The 18,653-nt window shown below is 40.2% G+C and overlaps 1 protein-coding gene across 3 annotated transcripts in view; it reads right to left on the reverse strand.

Moving 5' to 3' along the window:
- Positions 1 to 6,674: 6,674 nt before the first annotated feature.
- The window catches only part of LOC106059014 (WD repeat-containing protein 93-like), a 54,369-nt gene continuing 42,390 nt past the window's right edge, over positions 6,675 to 18,653 (reverse strand). For all 3 annotated transcript variants that reach the window (XM_056045311.1, XM_056045245.1, XM_056045179.1), the window contains exon 17: positions 6,675 to 6,923. In XM_056045311.1, coding sequence (XP_055901286.1) covers positions 6,876 to 6,923 — 48 coding nt within the window. In that variant the 3' untranslated portion in view covers positions 6,675 to 6,875. The remainder of the gene's footprint in view (positions 6,924 to 18,653) is intronic.

An 18,653-nucleotide genomic window follows, 5' to 3' on the forward strand; every position in this document is an offset into this window, starting at 1 on the left:
CATTAAAAGAGTCTTAATGATTATTTCCTGTTAATTTTACTGATATACTGTACCAATTTGAATGTAGAGTTATATATATATTTATTAAGTACATTATCTCATGTCATCATGATGTCGAATGTCAAAATCCAAGAGACCCCCAAAGAGATAAATTCCTCCAGACCCCCAAAATCTATAGCTACGCCCCTGGTCGGAGACTTAAATATTTAGAGTCATAGACTTAAACTAACTGGAGTCATGGTGGCCTGCACTTCGAACTGTCTTCACATCGGTCTTAAGATCGACTTCTACCTGCTGCCATCTCTTGCAAGAGGTTTGAACTAGGACGCTCTCATCTTCATTTCTCAAGGAATTAACGCAATAAGCTGTTACAGTATTGGAGATTTCCATGATAAACTAAATTACTTCAAGGACGCTAAAGTGAACTTCCTAATTGCCAACTAAAAACTAAAGAAATTTCAAAAATTTATTCTGCAGCGCTATAAAAGTGTACAACAATTACAATTGAACTTTTAAAAAGCCTAGCTTGGCAGCACTTTCCTCCATCTTTTACACCGGATACACCGAAAAGCTTGCTATTTATAGTTTTTTTTCGTCATGAATGAAAATCGCCGATACATTGATTCACAGCTGAATACGGTAAACAGCTGTGATGTCGAGTTAGCTATCTTTAGATCATTTTTTACTTTAGAAGGGGAAACAAATGATGGTGTTTGTCGACATCTATATTGTTGTTGGTCTTGTTGATGTCCAAGAGCTGAGCCGAAGGCTCTTCGAGCTCTAAGTTTGAAAAAAAAAAAACCTGTTTGGACGCCAACCAGTAAAAAAACAAAACCTGTGAGAACACATTTCTGTTTGAGAGAGACCCGAGTCAATGCCTATGTAAAACATTGCTGTTTCCAATGCCTTTGGCCCCGACGCATGCCTGGCTGCACATGGCCGAAGGCCGAGGGCACCGGGAGCCTCCGCCATTTTCCTTCGTTGTACCAAGCTAGCTGTGCGGGAACCGCCATTGATGTAACGGTCCCTTTGAGGAACAGCGCATGGATGTGGGACGTGTTCGTAGGGACTTTTTTACAACCCCGCCTGTACAATGGGTGGACTCTCGTCTACCCGTGGGCATCCCCACGGGAGTCTTGTGTTGCTACCCATTTAGCCTAGCCCAGGGGTCGGCAACCTGCGGCTCGCGAGCCACATGCGGCTCTTTGGATGTTAAGCTGCGGCTCTTTAGTTCCATATAAAAAAAATTGAATCGATTAACTAAAATTAGTCACCGATTCAATCTCTTAGCCACTTGTACTTGATTTTCACAGCACCCCTACCCGTGTCTTCTAAATGTAACATATTTGCAGGTGGAAGAACTAAACTTTCTTCTGCCTTATCAATGATATAGATACGTCTTGCGACATAAAAGACACGGCACAAGTTAGCTTTCTGTCAGGTATATGTCTTCCCAAGGATTGCTAGCGCTCTCGTGACAAACTAGGGAGAAGATTTAGCGAATGTCGTGCAAAAATGCCTTGAAGACAATAAGATTGATTTAAATAAACTCGTTTCAATAGCAACTGATGGAGCCAGAAGTATGACAAGAAAAAATAAAAGAGAATCTGCGAGTCACCACTCATTTCTTACGTATCAATGCATACTCCAGCTAGAAGTGCTGGTCGAAAGCACTCTACCATTTTCAGTTTAAAGAATTTTTAAACAAAATGGAGACAGTATTCCGACCTCCTTCCCAATAAAGTGCGATGGCTTTCTACAGATATGGTGTTGAAACTTCCAGATTTGTGCTTGATTAAATAAATACATTCCTAAATAGGATGGTATTAATCACCCTGAATTAGAGAACGACAAATGATTGCTAAAATGTTACTATATGATGGATGTATCAGGAAAAGTAAATGAGATGAATCTAAAACTACAAGAAAATGAAAACCCAGCCGATGTTTTGGTAGAAGATAAGAGCGATGGCTGAGCAGTAAAAAGCTTGGCTTCCGAACCGGGGTCCCGAGTTAAAATCGTAATGAAGACTGGGAGTTTTAATCTGTGGATATTTTTAGCGCTTCTAAACCCACCCAGCTTTAATAATTACCTGACATTAGTTGGGGAAAGTAAATGTGGTTGGTCGTTGTGGTGGTTCACAGAAAGAGATGACCTCTACATCATCTGTCCTAAAGATCGCAAGGTCTGAAAGGGGAACATTACTTAATGAGAGCGATAAATGACTTCATTGTAAATTTCTTAAGCAATATCGCGATAAAACCAGTATAACTGTTGACAGGAATTACTTCATCACAGTTATTTTTAAAAAATTAAAGGTGAATTTGTTGAGAGATTTGAGCATTTCAAAACCATCAATACCATTCTAGCATTCATAGTAAATATCCTTAACAGAAATAGTAACGAAATCCATATTGAGCCATTTGGAATTGATACTGGACTTTAAAAAGTAAAGCTTTCTGGAGTGGATAATTTACAGATTTGAAAAGCAAGTTGGAAGAGTTGGAGGTCCAGAAATGCATGTACGTAACGCAACAAAAGTGGACAGCTTTCAAAGAAATGCCGTGAGATGAGGCACTTATATTCGACACACGGCATTGTCTTCCAGTTTGCTACAGTGAAGTGAAAATGTTGGCAATGGGAGTACTAACCATATTCGGATCGACATATTCATGCGATCAAGCGTTCTCTTGCAAGAATAGCCAACTAACAATTGAAAATCTAGAGTCGTGTTTGAAACTAAAATCAACAAGTTATAAGCCAAATGTATCCAAACTTTCTAAAACCAAAGCAATCGCCCCCATTGAATTTGTTGGTTCATTGTTTTGTTATTGAAGTACAAGTTAGTGTTGTATGTAAATGTTTAATTCTTTTAATTTATTTACATTCATAATAAGTAATTATCTAATAATCTCATATATATATATCATTTAATTTATTGTGAAAAATGCTAGTCATATATAAATAAGTAGATTTTCGTTTCTTTTTCTTTCTTTCTAGATTCGTTTTTATTCATCAAAGAACTTTTTCTATCCGAGTACTTTTTATACTTGACGAGAAAAAACTTTGTGGCTCTTTAAAAACTTTGAAATTTAGTAAATTGTAAATTTTGGCTCTTCTGACTCAAAGGGTTGCCGACCCCTGGCCTAGCCACTTCCTCTAATGGCCGTTTCCACGCGGGCGCTACGATGAGGCAGGGCAACGTGCCCGCGTGTTGTTGGTCTTGCGAATAATCTTGAACCCACACAGCTATTTTATAACTGTAACTAGTTTTATTTGAGATATTCAAACTTGCATTTTTAAAATTGAAACTAGAATATAAATTGGTACCGTAGTCTGTATATAATTGCAAAATAAATATTATGAAATCAGTATTAACAATGTTACAAAAGACAGTTTGCACAGAAACACAAACACAAAATCGTCCCCGAAGTGGTCCACCCAGGCAGGTATCAATATTTTCAGAAAGAACATCCGAATGAAATTATATCAAAGACAAATAAGAGATGCGAATGGAGAAAGAAGGTTAACAGATCTTGTGTAGTGCCCCAACGGTCCCGCAGATCAAAGAATAGGTGAAAGTGAATGTAAAGTTAAATGTGAATCTGGTCTAACTAGTTTCCCCTTCAGACCTTGTGGTCTATAGGGCAGATGATGTAAAGTTCATCTGTTTTTTGTGGCCTACTGTTAACGAGGGTGTCATGTAGCCAGCACAACGACCAACCGCCTTTACTTTTCCCCAACTAATAATATTAATAATCTTTATTATCCGTAAGGAAATTTGTCTTACAATTTGTGCATTACACCAAACAAAAAAACACTATAACTATAACAGGCACCCATTAGAGCTGAGTGGACTCAGAGGAGCCCAAAGATTCCAAAGTTGAAAATCCCAGTCTTCACCAGGATTCGAACCCGGGACCTCCGGTTCGGAAGCCAAGCGCCTTACCACCTAGCCACCGCGCCTCCCCTGGCCTAACTGATGTCTTATAATGAATCTAATTGTTTTGAAAAAGCTCAATACTCAAAATAAAAAATTACTTCATTTCACTATAAAAAAAAGTGGAGGAAAATAAAGTTTACAAAATTACTATTCGTTTTAAATTAGGTCTAAATTATGATGCATACTAATTAGCTTTTTTCTCTTTTAAAAACTGCTTGCATAACTCATTTTAAAAATGAGATTTTTTGCTTTCAGAAAAAAAAAAAAAGTAGCCGTTGCATCAGAACTTTGAATGGTCTAAAATATTATGATGTCGGATTTTCATTATCTTTTCTAGTTTACGAGATCTAAACGGGATGGACGGACAGACATTTCGCACAAAACTAATAGCGTCTTTTCCCCTTTCGGGGGCCGCTAAAATAAAACTTAAAAAATATCTGGAAACGAAAGATCTTAGATTAATTCATCTTACAGTGCCAAAATATGCGCAAAAACTATCACCTTTAAAAAAACATACTTTATTCAACACTTTCCTTTGTGTGTACACAAGATACACTACATAGGCGAATGTGAGTGAGTTATAGCCTTAGTCATACTTTCACATTCTGAACACTATATTTATCGTGTGATTAATGGCTTATGGTTTTATTTTATGAAATCTCTAATAATCTTAATTGTTTTTTAAATGTTATATATATCTCAGCCTTATATATATATAATACCTAGATTGGAATACGGAAACTAATTTTTATCCAATAGTGATATTATCACACATTGATATGCCTGCAACTCTTTTTCAAGCTGTAAGGGAAGTCGCCCCGAGTCTAGGAAAATCGATCTTTTCTGTCCTAGAAAAGTCATGATCTTTAGTTTCCTAAGTTTAAAAAAAAAAAAATACCATTCTGATGATTTTAAATAGAATGAATGGGCTATTAATCACAGAACTATATATTCAAGCAAATCTATGAAATAAAGCAAATTTCTTGTTAGTTTTTATTGTGATAATGTTTCGACAATCCTAGATCGAAAAATTCAAATCTGTTGATTTTAATCATCTTATGTACATTACCTAGATCATTCTAGATTATTTATTTAAAAAATGCAAAAATAATAATTATAAGACGAGAGTGCTCTTATTTTCGATGTTCAATTACTAGATCTAGATCTAAAAATTAAATTATATGTTACATAGGTTAGGGTTGAAAAAAACAACTTTACTTCTTATAACTACTTTACAAAACAACGCCTTATTTCAGCTTTTTTGAATTTCTTTTTGAAGTTTTTCACAACATTTTTTTGTAGTGTTAGAGATTATCATGTCCAGTCTAGGTCTAATATATATAGATCAGTGGTCTCAGTCGTCTGCATACCCAAATACAAACCTAATGAAATACCCAGAAAGACACAAGGATAGAGACACATTTCTTATTCCATACGCTAGAAAAATTTTTACAAAGTCTTCTCTAGTGCCACTAGAGAATGGAATGGGTTGCCTGAATCAGCCAGGAAAACCAACGGCTTAGCAGAGTTTCAGTCATTGATCAACATACATGACTAGATTGGCACATGAAATGCGTAGGACGTAATTATCTTTTTTTTTTTTTGAAGTAACGTCTGTAATATATAAGATAAGATGAGATAAGATGAGATAAGATAAGATAAGAAAACGAAGGAAATCGCAAAACTTGCTGTTGCACTTTCGTGCACAAGACATCGCGATGTTGAAATCAGATTTCCACTATTATTTCACTTCTAAACGTGACATACGAACAGACAGAACAAAAACCCAATATCGGCTTTTCACTACGGGAGCCAGCAAAAATAAAAGGAAGAAAAAAAAAGAAAGAATGATAAGGGAAGAGAAAGAGGGGGGTGGGGGGAACAAGAGGTGGCAGAATGACTCAGCATTCCATTGATTTCTTCGGATATTGATTTCTCTGACTTCTTCTCTTTCATGTGTTTCTCGTCTGCTGGGCCAGAACATCAATGGATAATGGATTTCTTTCCCTTTATTATTATTTTTTTTTTTTAATTTCTGGTTTAACTCTTACTTGCCTGAAGGCGGTAAGACTTTGGGGGTAAATTTAATCGATGCCAGGTATATGTGTGTAAGTGTGTGTGTGTAAGTGTGTATGTTACAGTGAGTCAGTGTGCCAGTATTGATCAGCACCGAAGTAAATGATTGGTTCAAACTCCACGTGTGTCATGGAGCTACAACAAACCATGTCGACGATTGGTTCGCGACTTCCTAATGAAGAAGTCTAGGTCACATGACCAGGAGGAAAAAAACAAACGTTCAATATTGAATGATCCAGAGAAAAATCTTAAAGTAAGTCACAATGGTAGCCAAAGGAGTCTGTGGTGACTTCAATGACTAGCAGCCTAATGGACACGTTTTCTGATTAAAAAAAAACAAAAACTTGCTATAATAGCATCTGGACCTGATGGTAAGCCAGCAAGCTTGCTTAAAGAAGTAGGCTCCGAGCTAGTACCAGTATTCAAAATACTTTTTCAGGTGTATCATTTCATCAAGGTATGATACTGAGAGACAGGAAAGAAACTAAAGTCACTCCTCTATTAAAAAAAAAAGGAGAAAAATCTGATCCATGAAACTACAGACCAGTATCTCTAACCAGAATCACATGTAAAATACTACAATGAATAATATGTGGCAATTACATATACAGCTACTAAGTAAGTGTCATGTAAATACTCCGTACCAACAAAATAATATTGTTAAAACAAATCTTTATTAAACTTTTCGAAATTTGCATATAGGCTGGCTTCTTTGTAGGCTGCTCAGCAGAACTTTACAATAAAATGAATATACTAAATAAGTTGCACATAATAAATACAAGGGCCATAATTCCTGAACTGGAAAAAATACAACAAATAGATGTCTATGTTCTATTCTTGGCGATACTTGATCTTTTTAGCGACGTCCAAAATGGGGCTCTGTCGAAGCATTTAATTTGGGGCTCTGTGGAGGTAAAACAGAAAGTTAGAATTGGTCTCAAGGAATAAAGTCAAAGAATATAATACAGTAGTCGTAGAAATATAAATATTTATCGAAAAACACAAGTGCAGGCGAAATAAATAGCATTTAAAAGACAATATTGACATGGCTGAGACATATATGAGACATGGTTGAGAAATAGCTGAGACATGACTGAGATAGCTGAGACATAGCTGAGACAAAGCTTCGACATAGCTGAGACAAAGCTGCGACATAGCTGAGACATGACAGAGACATAGCTGAGACATGACTGAGATAGCTGAGATATAGCTGAGACAAAGCTGCGACATAGCTGAGACATGACTGAGACATAGCTGAGACGTGACTGATACATAGCCGAGACATGGCTGAGACATAGCTGAGACGTGACTGAGACATAGCCGAGACATGGCTGAGACATAGCTGAGACGTGACTGAGACATAGCCGAGACATGGCTGAGACATAGCTGAGACAGGTTATAACTTGTACAATAACGTCTGCAGTGACATTTGAAAGCTTGTCTTGGTAGAGACTGGCATTTGCTCTGAGATCGAGGTTAAAAAGCAACGACTGACCTACTTACAACGACTGAACTTTGTGAATAGAAGCAGAAATATGCAAATACACAATACTCTTTCAACGGGAGCTTAAAAAAAGGCAAAAGGGAGGGTGAGGACGACCCAGGATCATCTGGGAAGTAATGGGCAAGAAGAAAGATGCAAACGATTGATTGTGTTTTGGGTCGATTGATTGTGACTGGGTCGATGTCGTGATGATCGGTGTGAGACCAGGAACTTGGGGAATGTTTCTACTAGTGTTTCCCAAACTGTGTTCCCCGGAACCCTAGTGTTCCGCCAGGCTGAAAAAGTGTTCCATGAAGTACTGGAATAATTTGAGAACCACTGGTTTACAGAAACAGGACTACTAGGTGATCTAGATCTACTACAGGCAAGCGACGGTTAATCTACAAGGTTCTATTTTTTTTCTTTCTGTAATCTATGTTTAACCCTTAAAACGCGTGTGGTAGTTTAGCCTCTAAACATCAGAATTGTCATTCCAATTCGTATGCACTCATTGTAAAACAGCTCAGCACTTTAAGGGTTAAAGAAGCGATATTTAATAAAAACTTGGAAATGTGTCTCTGTGTTAATGAAAAAAAAAATCAGGGGACATCCATTTATAACGTCCACTAAACAACAATTTTAAAGTTACCCAATGCCCTATCTCGCCACTCTCTAGAGCAGCGGTTCTCAACCACTTAAGCCCGACGACCCCTTTTTACAATCCCCCACTCTGCCGCGACCCCCTCCAAACACACACACACACACAGCAATAGAAGAATAGACAAAAACAATCCACATTTTCGATGGTCTTAGGCGACCCCTGAGAAATCGTCATTCGAACCCCCAAGGGGGGTCGCGACCCACAGGTTGAGAACCCCTGCTCTAGAGTGTAACAGTGTCCACCACACGTAATAAAGTAGATGTTCTCTTCAGATCTCGCGGGATATTGGGAGGATTTTTTTCTTCTTCTTCCTTGTTCTACTTGTTATGTTGGAGCGTTCAGATGAATAGACCAATATATAAGATGAACTGCGCAGTGGTTTCCAAATCAGGGAGCTCTCCATATAGTTTTCTTTCTATTGGATGTGTTTTGGGGCCAGTGTCTTGCACGGGCCTCATGGTAAAGAGAAAAGTTTTGGAGGACATGGTCAGCATTCTCTGGTGACACTCTACATGGGCAGATTTCACTGGATCCAATTTTGAGCTTCCGGTGCATGTGTTGTCTCATTCTGTTGTGTCCGGTCCTGAGTCGAAAGATTTGACGTTGATCTTGTCGGGATAGCTTATAATAGGCATCATCTTTCTTGTGATTGGGATGAGCGTTTGTCCGTTTCTCATTTATTGTATTGACTATTAGTTTCTTCATTTCAATGGGCGATAATGTAAAAGCAGTTTCTATCAGTTATGGTTACCAAGGGTGCTAGTAGGACAACGACCAACTTTCTTCATATAGAACTGGTGCTCACTAATGGCAATGTCTTCGATTCCGAAGATTACGGACGAGTCCAGTGTTTCACGTGGCTACGCAGACCCAGCTGCGACCTGCATATTTTCCCACATCTGATGCGGACAAAGCCGTTCTTTTAACGTTTTCTTAACGTCTTCTGCCCCCCGTCCTCTTGAGGACAGCCGCGGTGCCCTCTAGTTGGCTACTAAATCAATGGCGAATCCTCCCCTCGTTCCTTTCTTTGAAATTAAAGTGTATATATTATAAACCAGTGGTGCCCAACCTAATTCGACCGGCGGGCCATTTTCGTTTACGACACTCGTGTCACTGGCCACATGACCGAAAAGGTACAAAAAAAAACGAAATGAAATTGACCTGAAACAATTGTATTGGATCTCTTTAATGGATATTTGAAGTTGATCTTTGTTTTTTACGCGTCGGAAAATGGCTTCATTTCTCTACTTAAAATGTGAACATCAATTATCATTGTAGCTATTTTCCACCGTCTCATTTTCTTGTCTCTTTCTGGTAAATATTCCCATCGATCCTACAATCTCTAGGCGTAGTTTAACAATCTTTTATTCGCGGCTCAAAGCAAGAATGGCGTCATATTTGTTTATATAGCCGTTTATAGGTTTACTTTTTTTTAAACAGCCACACTTTCTTTACAAATCAAAGTATTTAGGATTATTATCATTATTACCATGGCGGGCCGGATAGAACCACGTTGCGGGCCGGATCTGGCCCGCGGACCGTATTTAGGGCATCACTGTTATAGACGATGTCCATAAAATGTTTTTTCACGTTACTTAGAGAGAAGAAACTCTAAGCTTTAGAAAAACCAAGACTCCATTGACATTGATCTCCTGCGTTGTGACGCATCAAATTGAGAAGGAAAAAAAAAATCCAGAAAAAAAGAAAAGGACAAAGGTTACCTTGTTGACCTTTCAAATTCTACCCAGAAGTGCTTCGAGCTGCACGCGAGCCTGCGCATGCGCAGCTAATTGACACAAGTTATAAATTAGAAATAAATACTTTCCGGCCGGTACGTACGCAAAATGTTACGGTCGATAAAACAGGTGTTCTACGCGCCATTGTTTTTTTTTTAGCTGACAATGTTAGCGCAAGAATGGTAGACTGGATGACAGGAAAGAAACATGTCGAAACTTGTCCATTATTATGATACTGCAGTTGAACAATGCTAAGTTACTACACTTCTGCTATCAAGTCAAACAATACGTCCCTCCACCCCAGGGAGCCCACCTGACCCCTACCTTTGACATAGTTAATTGACGGCTTACAAAAAAAAAAATCAATCCCAGAGCTCAGCAGACGATCGCTAAGGACAACGCTGGCGGCTTGATGAACAGTGCGCGACGCGCTACTCTCCAACCCCAAAACGATAGTTTCATTGTGTCAGCGCGTATCACGCGCAACTCGCAAGATGGCGCTATGCACTCACGCCTGGAAGAGCCAATAAATGCTGCATCACTGATGAATACGCGCACAGGCTCAGGCACGAATCGGGACCCTAAACACATACGCTCCACTCAGCACGCGCTCACACATGGGCTCACCTAGGCCGTACCCAGCGCCCTGTCCCCTCCGCCCCCACGCCATGCCACGTTGCGTCAGGTGTTTTCATATTTTTTTCTTTCTCTCCACAAAGAAACAATGACACAGCGGGAGACTGGGGGGTAGGACTAGGGCAGGGCGCGGGAGAGTGCTCATGTGCGGTGTGGTAAATGCCGGCTTCTCTTTCCCCCCAGCTTACCAATACCCAGATGTTTTTTTTTCCTTCTGGCCTCCCCCCCCCCCTTCTCCACCCCTCCTCATGAATCATCCAAATGTTGGATTGATTAAAAAGTTTACTTAAAAAAAAACTGTCAGAAGAATGAACGACACAAAAAAAAGTATGATGTTAAAAATGGAAAAGGGGCGACAACTAAAGAGACAGGAAGAAGAAAGTAGCAGACGGATTCTGAATAAAATTTTCAAACAGTTGCTGTTCAGAACACACGTGTGTATCGTCTGTTGCATCTGCAGTACGTGTGGCCAGCAAACACATTTCGGCCAAAGGCTTCATGAGCGTGTTTCAGATCAGGTCTAAATGTGTTTGAATTAAATAGAACAATTCACGATGCAGTTTATAGAAAATGTCCTCAGCCATTTCGTCTAGTTCAAGTCTTCCTCATAGATGACAGAAATATCAACGGGTTTGAATATCATGTGACCTTCTCAAGTTTCTGACACAATTTTATTTAGCACGCCTGTATTCTCTGTTCTGAACAGCAACTGTTTGAAAAATTTATTCAGAATCCGTCTGCTATTTTCTTCTTCCTGTCTCTTTAGTTGTCGCCCCTTTTCTATTTTTAAAATCATAGGTCCATAGAGTTTCATAGATTTGAAACCAAAGCTAATCATAGTAGTCTGTACTTTGCTTACATTTTTATTTTGACGGTTCGGTTTACGTTCTTTAAGCAATTAGGTACTTGGAGGGGAAAAAAAAGGCAAGCGATATAGAGAAATGTAATGGAAAGTAAAGATTGAGAGGATTAGGATTTGTACAAATAAATTGACAAAAAAAAAAAGGCGTTGTCAAGGAAGATATATTCAAAATTCACTTACCAACCGTATATTAAAAATGTCTTTGTTTTACAAACAATAGAGCTCCATTCTCTATATTTAAATATGAAAAAGTTACACTAACCTAGATATATACACTGTTTTCTTTCTTTTTTTTTTTCAAATCTGGGAATAAGCCAGCATCTTTACAATCCTCAGACAACTTCGCCTGCACTGGATTGATCATGTCCGCCGGATGGAGGACAAGCGTATCCCAAGAGTCATCCTTTATGGTCAACTTGCGACTGGTTCAAGAAAAAACTGGTCCTCCCCACCTCCGATATATGTAATTAAACAGGACCTCAGAGCAGCGGGCATTGACGCTGACTGCTGGGAAGACATAGCTCTAGACCGCACTAGGTGGAGAGAGATGGTGAGCAAGTACGCCATGGACAGTGAAAAAGTATTAGCCTAAGCTCTTATGCCATTGCAACCTATGCGCTTTAATAGGCCCCGCGCTAATTCTAGGTGTAATTATTAAATTGCAAAATATATACGAAAAATTCCTGGAAATCTCCTGAATTTATTGAAATCTCCTGAAAACTCACAAATCTCCTGAAAAATAGACAAAATAGTCATTTGTGGGTGCGGAAAACGCCAATCCTACGCGCGATAAAAGAAAAAAAAGGCATTGTCAGCTTTCACGTAAAAATGTAATAGGCCTAATCGGCCGAATTTTTTACCTTAATTGGAAGTTCCAATACTTTATTTACTTTTCTAGTCACTAGCATATAAATATGCAATAGGTTGCAAGGTTCGTAAAGTAAAGCTAATTTGATAAAACTCAAAGTCGAATTTCTTTTCTAATACAAAATCTTAATTTTCACATATTATCCTTATTCCCACTCAGACTAGGCCCCGCGCAAAAAGTTTCGCATAGGGCCCCGCAATTGTTAGGGCCGGCCAAAAGCGAATGCCATTTTAACCTGCGATATATGTTGGCTGAATTCAAACCTCTGTTGCCTTGCAGCTCTACCCAATCATGGGAAAGGCTTCGGGAGTCAACCCTGAGGAAAAATCAGGAGCTGGCGACCCTAAGGCAGTTTGCAGCACACAGTGCTTACACCCTGGCAGAACCTGAGATGCCGCTGACCCCAAACTGTATCGGCACTGCCGTTCCTTTGGATACATCAGCTGCGTGGAGAGGGGGGAACTGATGTGTGGGCGACATCGTTCCGACCACAGCTAATGCCCAGGCATTCATCTCACCAAGATGATCCATAGTCGCTTCGCGACTGAAGGAGGCCATATGTTGACTGGATTGACTCTCTAGAATAAGGGCTCCACAGTCACATCAACAAGCGTTCTAGGAGATGAACCTTAGTCGTTCTAGGAGACGAACCTTAGTCGTTCTAGGAGATGAACCTTAGTCCTTCTAGGAGATGAATCTTAGTCGTTCTAGGACTGAAGGAGACCAACATAGCTTATCAATACTTTCCTACTATGTACGCCGGATATACAAGTAGAAGTAAGGTTCCCTTTCAGACCTTGCGATCTGTGGCCAACGGTTAACGAGGGTGTCATGTGGCCAGTACAACGACCAGCCGCCTTTACTTTTCCCAAACTAATGTCAGGTACCCATTAGAGCTGGGTGGACTCTACAGGCGCCCAAAGATCCCGAAATTAAAAATCCCAGTCTTCACCAGGATTCAAACGCGGGGCCACCAGTTCGGAAGCCAATCCTTTTACCGCTCAGCCACCGAGCCTCACCGGATATACAAGAGACCCCATTAATGAAAATAAGCCAATGGCCTTAAAACTTGATACAAAGGTTCTATACTTATAGTAATCTTGTATTCAGGTTGAAAAGGACAGTTTTTCATCCATTCACCAATGCGCCATATACTTCAAAGTTTGAGGAGCCCTGGCCTAGAACTTTTCTAGGATTATGTTGTTTTATACAAAGTAATCCATTTAGCTAACGGGTTACATTCAAACAAATCATTTCATTAATATTATCTTATCTTTCATTGCCAAACACACCTCGGCCTGTTTCCCCCCCCCCCCCCTCCTTTGGTTTGTAAATTATCATCACTGATGATGTGTTGGGTTTTCCCACAGAGTTTTTGATAGCAGAGACGCTGCTAGAGTTGTGTGTCAACTGGTGGGGTCCGCACCCCTCTAGCAACACCGCTGTCTTTTGAAAGGGGTCAGTGTCGTCTTTTGAAAGGGGTCAGTGTTGTCTTTTGAAAGGGGTCAGTGTTGTCTTTTGAAAGGGGTCAGTGTTGTCTTTTGAAAGGGGTCAGTGTTCTCTTTTGAAAGGGGTCAGTGTTGTCTTTTGAAAGGGGTCAGTGTTGTCTTTTGAAGGGGGTCGTGATGTGTTTTGAAAGGGGTCAGTGTTTTTTTTTGAAAGGGGTCAGTGTTGTCTTTTGAAAGGGGTCAGTGTTGTCTTTTGAAAGGGGTCAGTGTTATCTTTTGAAAGGGGTCAGTGTTATCTTTTGAAAGGGGTCAGTGTTGTCTTTTGAAAGGGGTCAGTGTTGTCTTTTGAAAGGGGCCAGTGATCTTAAGAATAGATTGCTTCCAACATGAAAACAACTCAACACACAAAACATACTTAAAAAAAACCCACAAAAAAAAACCCCATAAAGCTTCACTAAGGGGAAGAACTCATATTTACATCATTATCCATCAATATTGTAAGATTTATTTCCCCCGTTTTTGATATCAAACTAAATTAATTAATTACCACTATTTAAAAGAAGCTAATTGTTGTTTTAAAATTGATTCGTGTGTTATCATCGACAATGACTAATAGGGTCAAAGTTGAACTTGTTTCGAGAATGGGAGATAGGGCGTGCCCTTAATTAGTATCTGACAGACGAGTTGAAATAAGCTTTGAGAAAAGACACGGTCTTACAGCCGACATCTTCTACCGAGCCCTACAAGGCCTACAACGCCAGGCCATGCCCCCCCCCCCCCCCCCCCCCGCAATGTCGTTCTATGTGATTAAGGTGTTACACACTGACCAGCGAACTTATTCGCGAGCGGTGACCCGTGGCGACCAGCGAGCGGTGCGATGAGGTCAGCGCGGGACAGAGCAGAAGTGGTCGGTGTCCTGACATCAGCACCCCCCCAGCCTCAGCGCCCGATCGCCGTGTGTAAAGGACAACATGGCTGGTGACGACGTGTCTGCAGGTACGGGAGGTAGAAATAATTATTTGCTGACGTATTAACAAAGTTGTGTGTGTGTTTGTGTGAAGAGGGGAGAGAGAGAGAGGTGAGAGAGAGGAGAGAGAGAGAGGAGAGAGAGAGAGGTGAGAGAGAGGAGAGAGAGGAGAGAGAGAGAGAGGAGAGAGAGAGGAGAGAGAGAGAGGAGAGAGAGAGAGGAGAGAAAGAGAGAGGTGAGAGAGAGGAGAGAGAGAGAGGAGAGAGAGAGCGGTGAGAGAGAGGAGAGAGAGAGGTGAGAGAGAGGAGAGAGAGAGGTGAGAGAGAGGAGAGAGAGAGAGGAGAGAGAGAGGTGAGAGAGAGGAGAGAGAGAGAGGAGAGAGGTGAGAGAGAGGAGAGAGAGAGAGAGGAGAGAGAGAGGTGAGAGAGAGGAGAGAGAGAGAGGAGAGAGAGGAGAGAGAGGAGAGAGAGAGGAGAGAAAGAGAGAGGTGAGAGAGAGGAGAGAGAGAGAGGAGAGAGAGAGAGGTGAGAGAGAGGAGAGAGAGAGGTGAGAGAGAGGAGAGAGAGAGAGGAGGGAGAGAGAGAGAGAGGAGTGTATGTGCTATATTTACTCACGAGATAATGCCTGCATTGAATGCCAGAGCTTTAAAGGAAGATAAACAACGCCGTGGAAATTATTTGACTTGAAACCTCATGGAAGTAATTTGGAAATACAGAACGCAATTAAAGCCGAGTAGTAACGTGAGTTCTAGATCTATACACACAAGCAGAAAACATCGCCAATTCGCAACAAGCAGAAAATAGGGTTGGCCTACTTTAAATGGCTGTATTAGGTCGTGTGGTTTGCGCTTTGCACAGCCGTCTAAATGGTCCTTGGGTTCGAAACCTGTCCGCTGCCATCCCCCACCTTACAGTGGGAGGTTTTGTTTCCACTATGATGTAAGAATCTTCAATTATGAAGGAAAATCCGAAACATATAAGACAAAACTAGCAAGTCGCCTCTCGTCTTTTAAAGATGTAAAGATATTTAAAGATATTTAAAGATATTTAAAGATATAAAGATATTTAAAGATATAAAGATATTTAAAGATATAAAGATATTTAAAGATATTTAAAGATATAAAGATATTTAAAGATATAAAGATATTTAAAGATATTTAAAGATATAAAGATATTTAAAGATATAAAGATATTTAAAGATATTTAAAGATATAAAGCTTTCCAGTGAATGTACTAACTTTTCCTCTTACTCTATCCCTCGTGTTCTTGTTACACAATTTTTATCAACTCTGTCTGTCTGTATGTCTGTCTGGTACAGATTTTCGTACACGTGATTTCTACCACTTCCCGTTCTCGGATCGAATTGAAACTTTGCACAATTTATTCATTATTCTTAACAACATATTAATCAATCAAAAATTAACCGACTAAAATAATTAATTTATTGATTTATTGATTGCAGCATAGATGTATATGGCTATAAATACACAGTTATTCCCCTTAGATAGGCCTTTTTTTTAAAACAAAAAGAATTTTTATTTTTATTTTGTTAGTCCAAGATCTCGATCATAAAGAACACTTTACAGACTGATCTGATCTGAGTTATTAGGCTCTTCTGTGTATGTTTTGCACAAAAAAAACTATTTTCATTGCTTAGCAAACTTAATAATTGCAGGAAGAGGTCACATCAATTAGGAGCCTTGTTATTCCCGTCGTGCCTGATCTGAACTTTTTCCTTCATCCGTAACTGTTTCAGCACTATCTCTAGACCCAGAGCGCCACTCAGTGCAAACTCTAGATCTACTCACAGACCTACGGTCGAACGCTTTTCCAAATTGTTACCCTTTGTCTCAAAAAATTCAGCGTACTATACCGGAACGAGTTAGTACCCACACTGCAAATGGCAAAATGATTTGAGTGCTGGGATAGGTCCCCAAAAAGCCCGCGGAGTTTGGGAGCACATGAGGCGCCCTGACCTGAAACCAATCGTTGCAACCCGTGGGGCATTGGTTGAAGCCTTCTTTAACGAATGGCGTCGCCTGACCGCGCCTTAATTGGGGCAACCTTGATTCAGGGCCGCAATGAACCTCGTACAAAAATAAAAAGGAATCCGACTAAATTTTTTTCTCGTGAACATTTGTTGTAAAAATGTTTTATAAGTTTCGGATGTTCCTTCAGAGTTGAAGATAATTTACTTCCTAGTCCAAACCTCCCGCAGGACGACGGGGGATGGGAGCGGGCAGGGTTTGAACCCGGGACTATCGATGAATCTGAACGACAGTCCAGCGTGCAAACCGCACGACCAGGCAGCCATCCCAAACCTCTGCCAGGACAGCAAGAGATGACGGGGCCAAGAATCAAACTCGTCACCAACGGTCGACAAGTATTTTTTTTTCCTTTAACGAAAACTGTTTTAAATTTTCATTAAAACTTTTCTCAATCACGGGCATCTGTAAGAAGAAAAAAAAAAATTAAAAGGGGAGATAATGTCGATGGTCTCATCAAACTGAGTTATTTTGCGGTTGCTACTTACAAATATTCTTTGAACAAAATGTTTTTTATTTTGTTTTTTTTTACATTAGTAATTCATATACTGCGCATCTATGTAGCTTTTTCTCTAAGGGGGCAGTGAACGAGTTTTTTGTTAGATAAAGGGTGTCCTGGGTCAAAAGAGTTTGAGAACCTCTGGGCTAACACACGAACATTCGATGCCAGGTAGAGTGGTATGCGCTTGGGACTGTCGACCGTTGGTCACGAGTTTGAATCCTGGCCCCGTCATCTCTTGCCGTCCTGACAGAGGTTTGGGCTAAGGCAGACAGACAATTTCTGGGGGAACGGAAAAGTCACAGCAATGTGTGTATGTTATTCCGTGAAAAATATAGTGTGTTTTTGAGTATCAGAACTGGTCTATTACAACTTGCATAATACGTTGGCTAGTTTGTAATTCAGCGTATTATACTTAGTAAATGTGATTCTAAGTAGACATACTTAGGGCAAATACCGAATATAAATAATATTTGCATACACGAGTATTTTTTTTCCTTTATCGAAAACTTTTAAATTTTCATTAAAACTTTTCTCAATCACGGGCATCTGTAAAAAAAAAATATTTTTTTTTAAAGGGGGAGATAATGTCGATGGTCTCATCAAACGGAGTTATTTACCTTGCCATTACGTTGTGGAAAAAAAAAAAAAAAAAACTCCATTGACAAAAGAGTTTCAGATTATGACGCGAACATGAACAAAAGTGATCCCTTCTGCTCGGCACGAGACCAAGTCGCGGTCGTTACCAGGGGCCAGCATTGTGTTCATTGATCTCTCTCTCTCTCTCTCTCTCCCCCTTACTCCCTCTCGCTATTACTATTTACCATAAAATAACAGAGCCATTGATTTGATGATTATCTCCCCTCGTACGATTACAGCTTTGTGTGGAATGGATGGGGGGGGGGGGGGGCTTGGGCAGGGGGAGATAATTTTGCAGAACGGAGGCTCGCCATCTTGTGACACAGCAGACGATAATGCCATTGTGCTAACACGTAAGATCCGTCAGACACACACAATCAGCGATTACTTCCTCCTCCCCCCCCCCCCCCCCACCGTACTGCTCGAAGTGCTTCTGCTATTTAAACACACGCCCGTTTCTTGAATTCAGATATCATGGAGGCTTGTGTGACGAGAGCAGCTAGGGACTCAATTAAGCAGACATTAGAGGAAGCGGGGCCGCTAAAACTGACGTTTCTCCATCCAGCCCACCTTTTGAAAAATTAGTGCGTGTGTCCCTGTTTTAAGGACAAACATAACGGACCTGGTTTGGAGTTTGTTCTAGTCTTCACTCTTTCTCTCCTAGCTGACGATGCCAGCGTTGATTCCAGCAGAATGTGGTAAATAATTACGGAGAGAAAGAGTTAATGCGTTGCAAGGAAAGTCAGAAAGCTGGACTGGATAAAAGACATGGATGGCTCCTACATTTAAGC

Source organism: Biomphalaria glabrata, chromosome 1 (assembly GCF_947242115.1).
Source record: "Biomphalaria glabrata chromosome 1, xgBioGlab47.1, whole genome shotgun sequence".
Classification (NCBI taxonomy): Eukaryota; Metazoa; Mollusca; class Gastropoda; family Planorbidae; genus Biomphalaria; species Biomphalaria glabrata.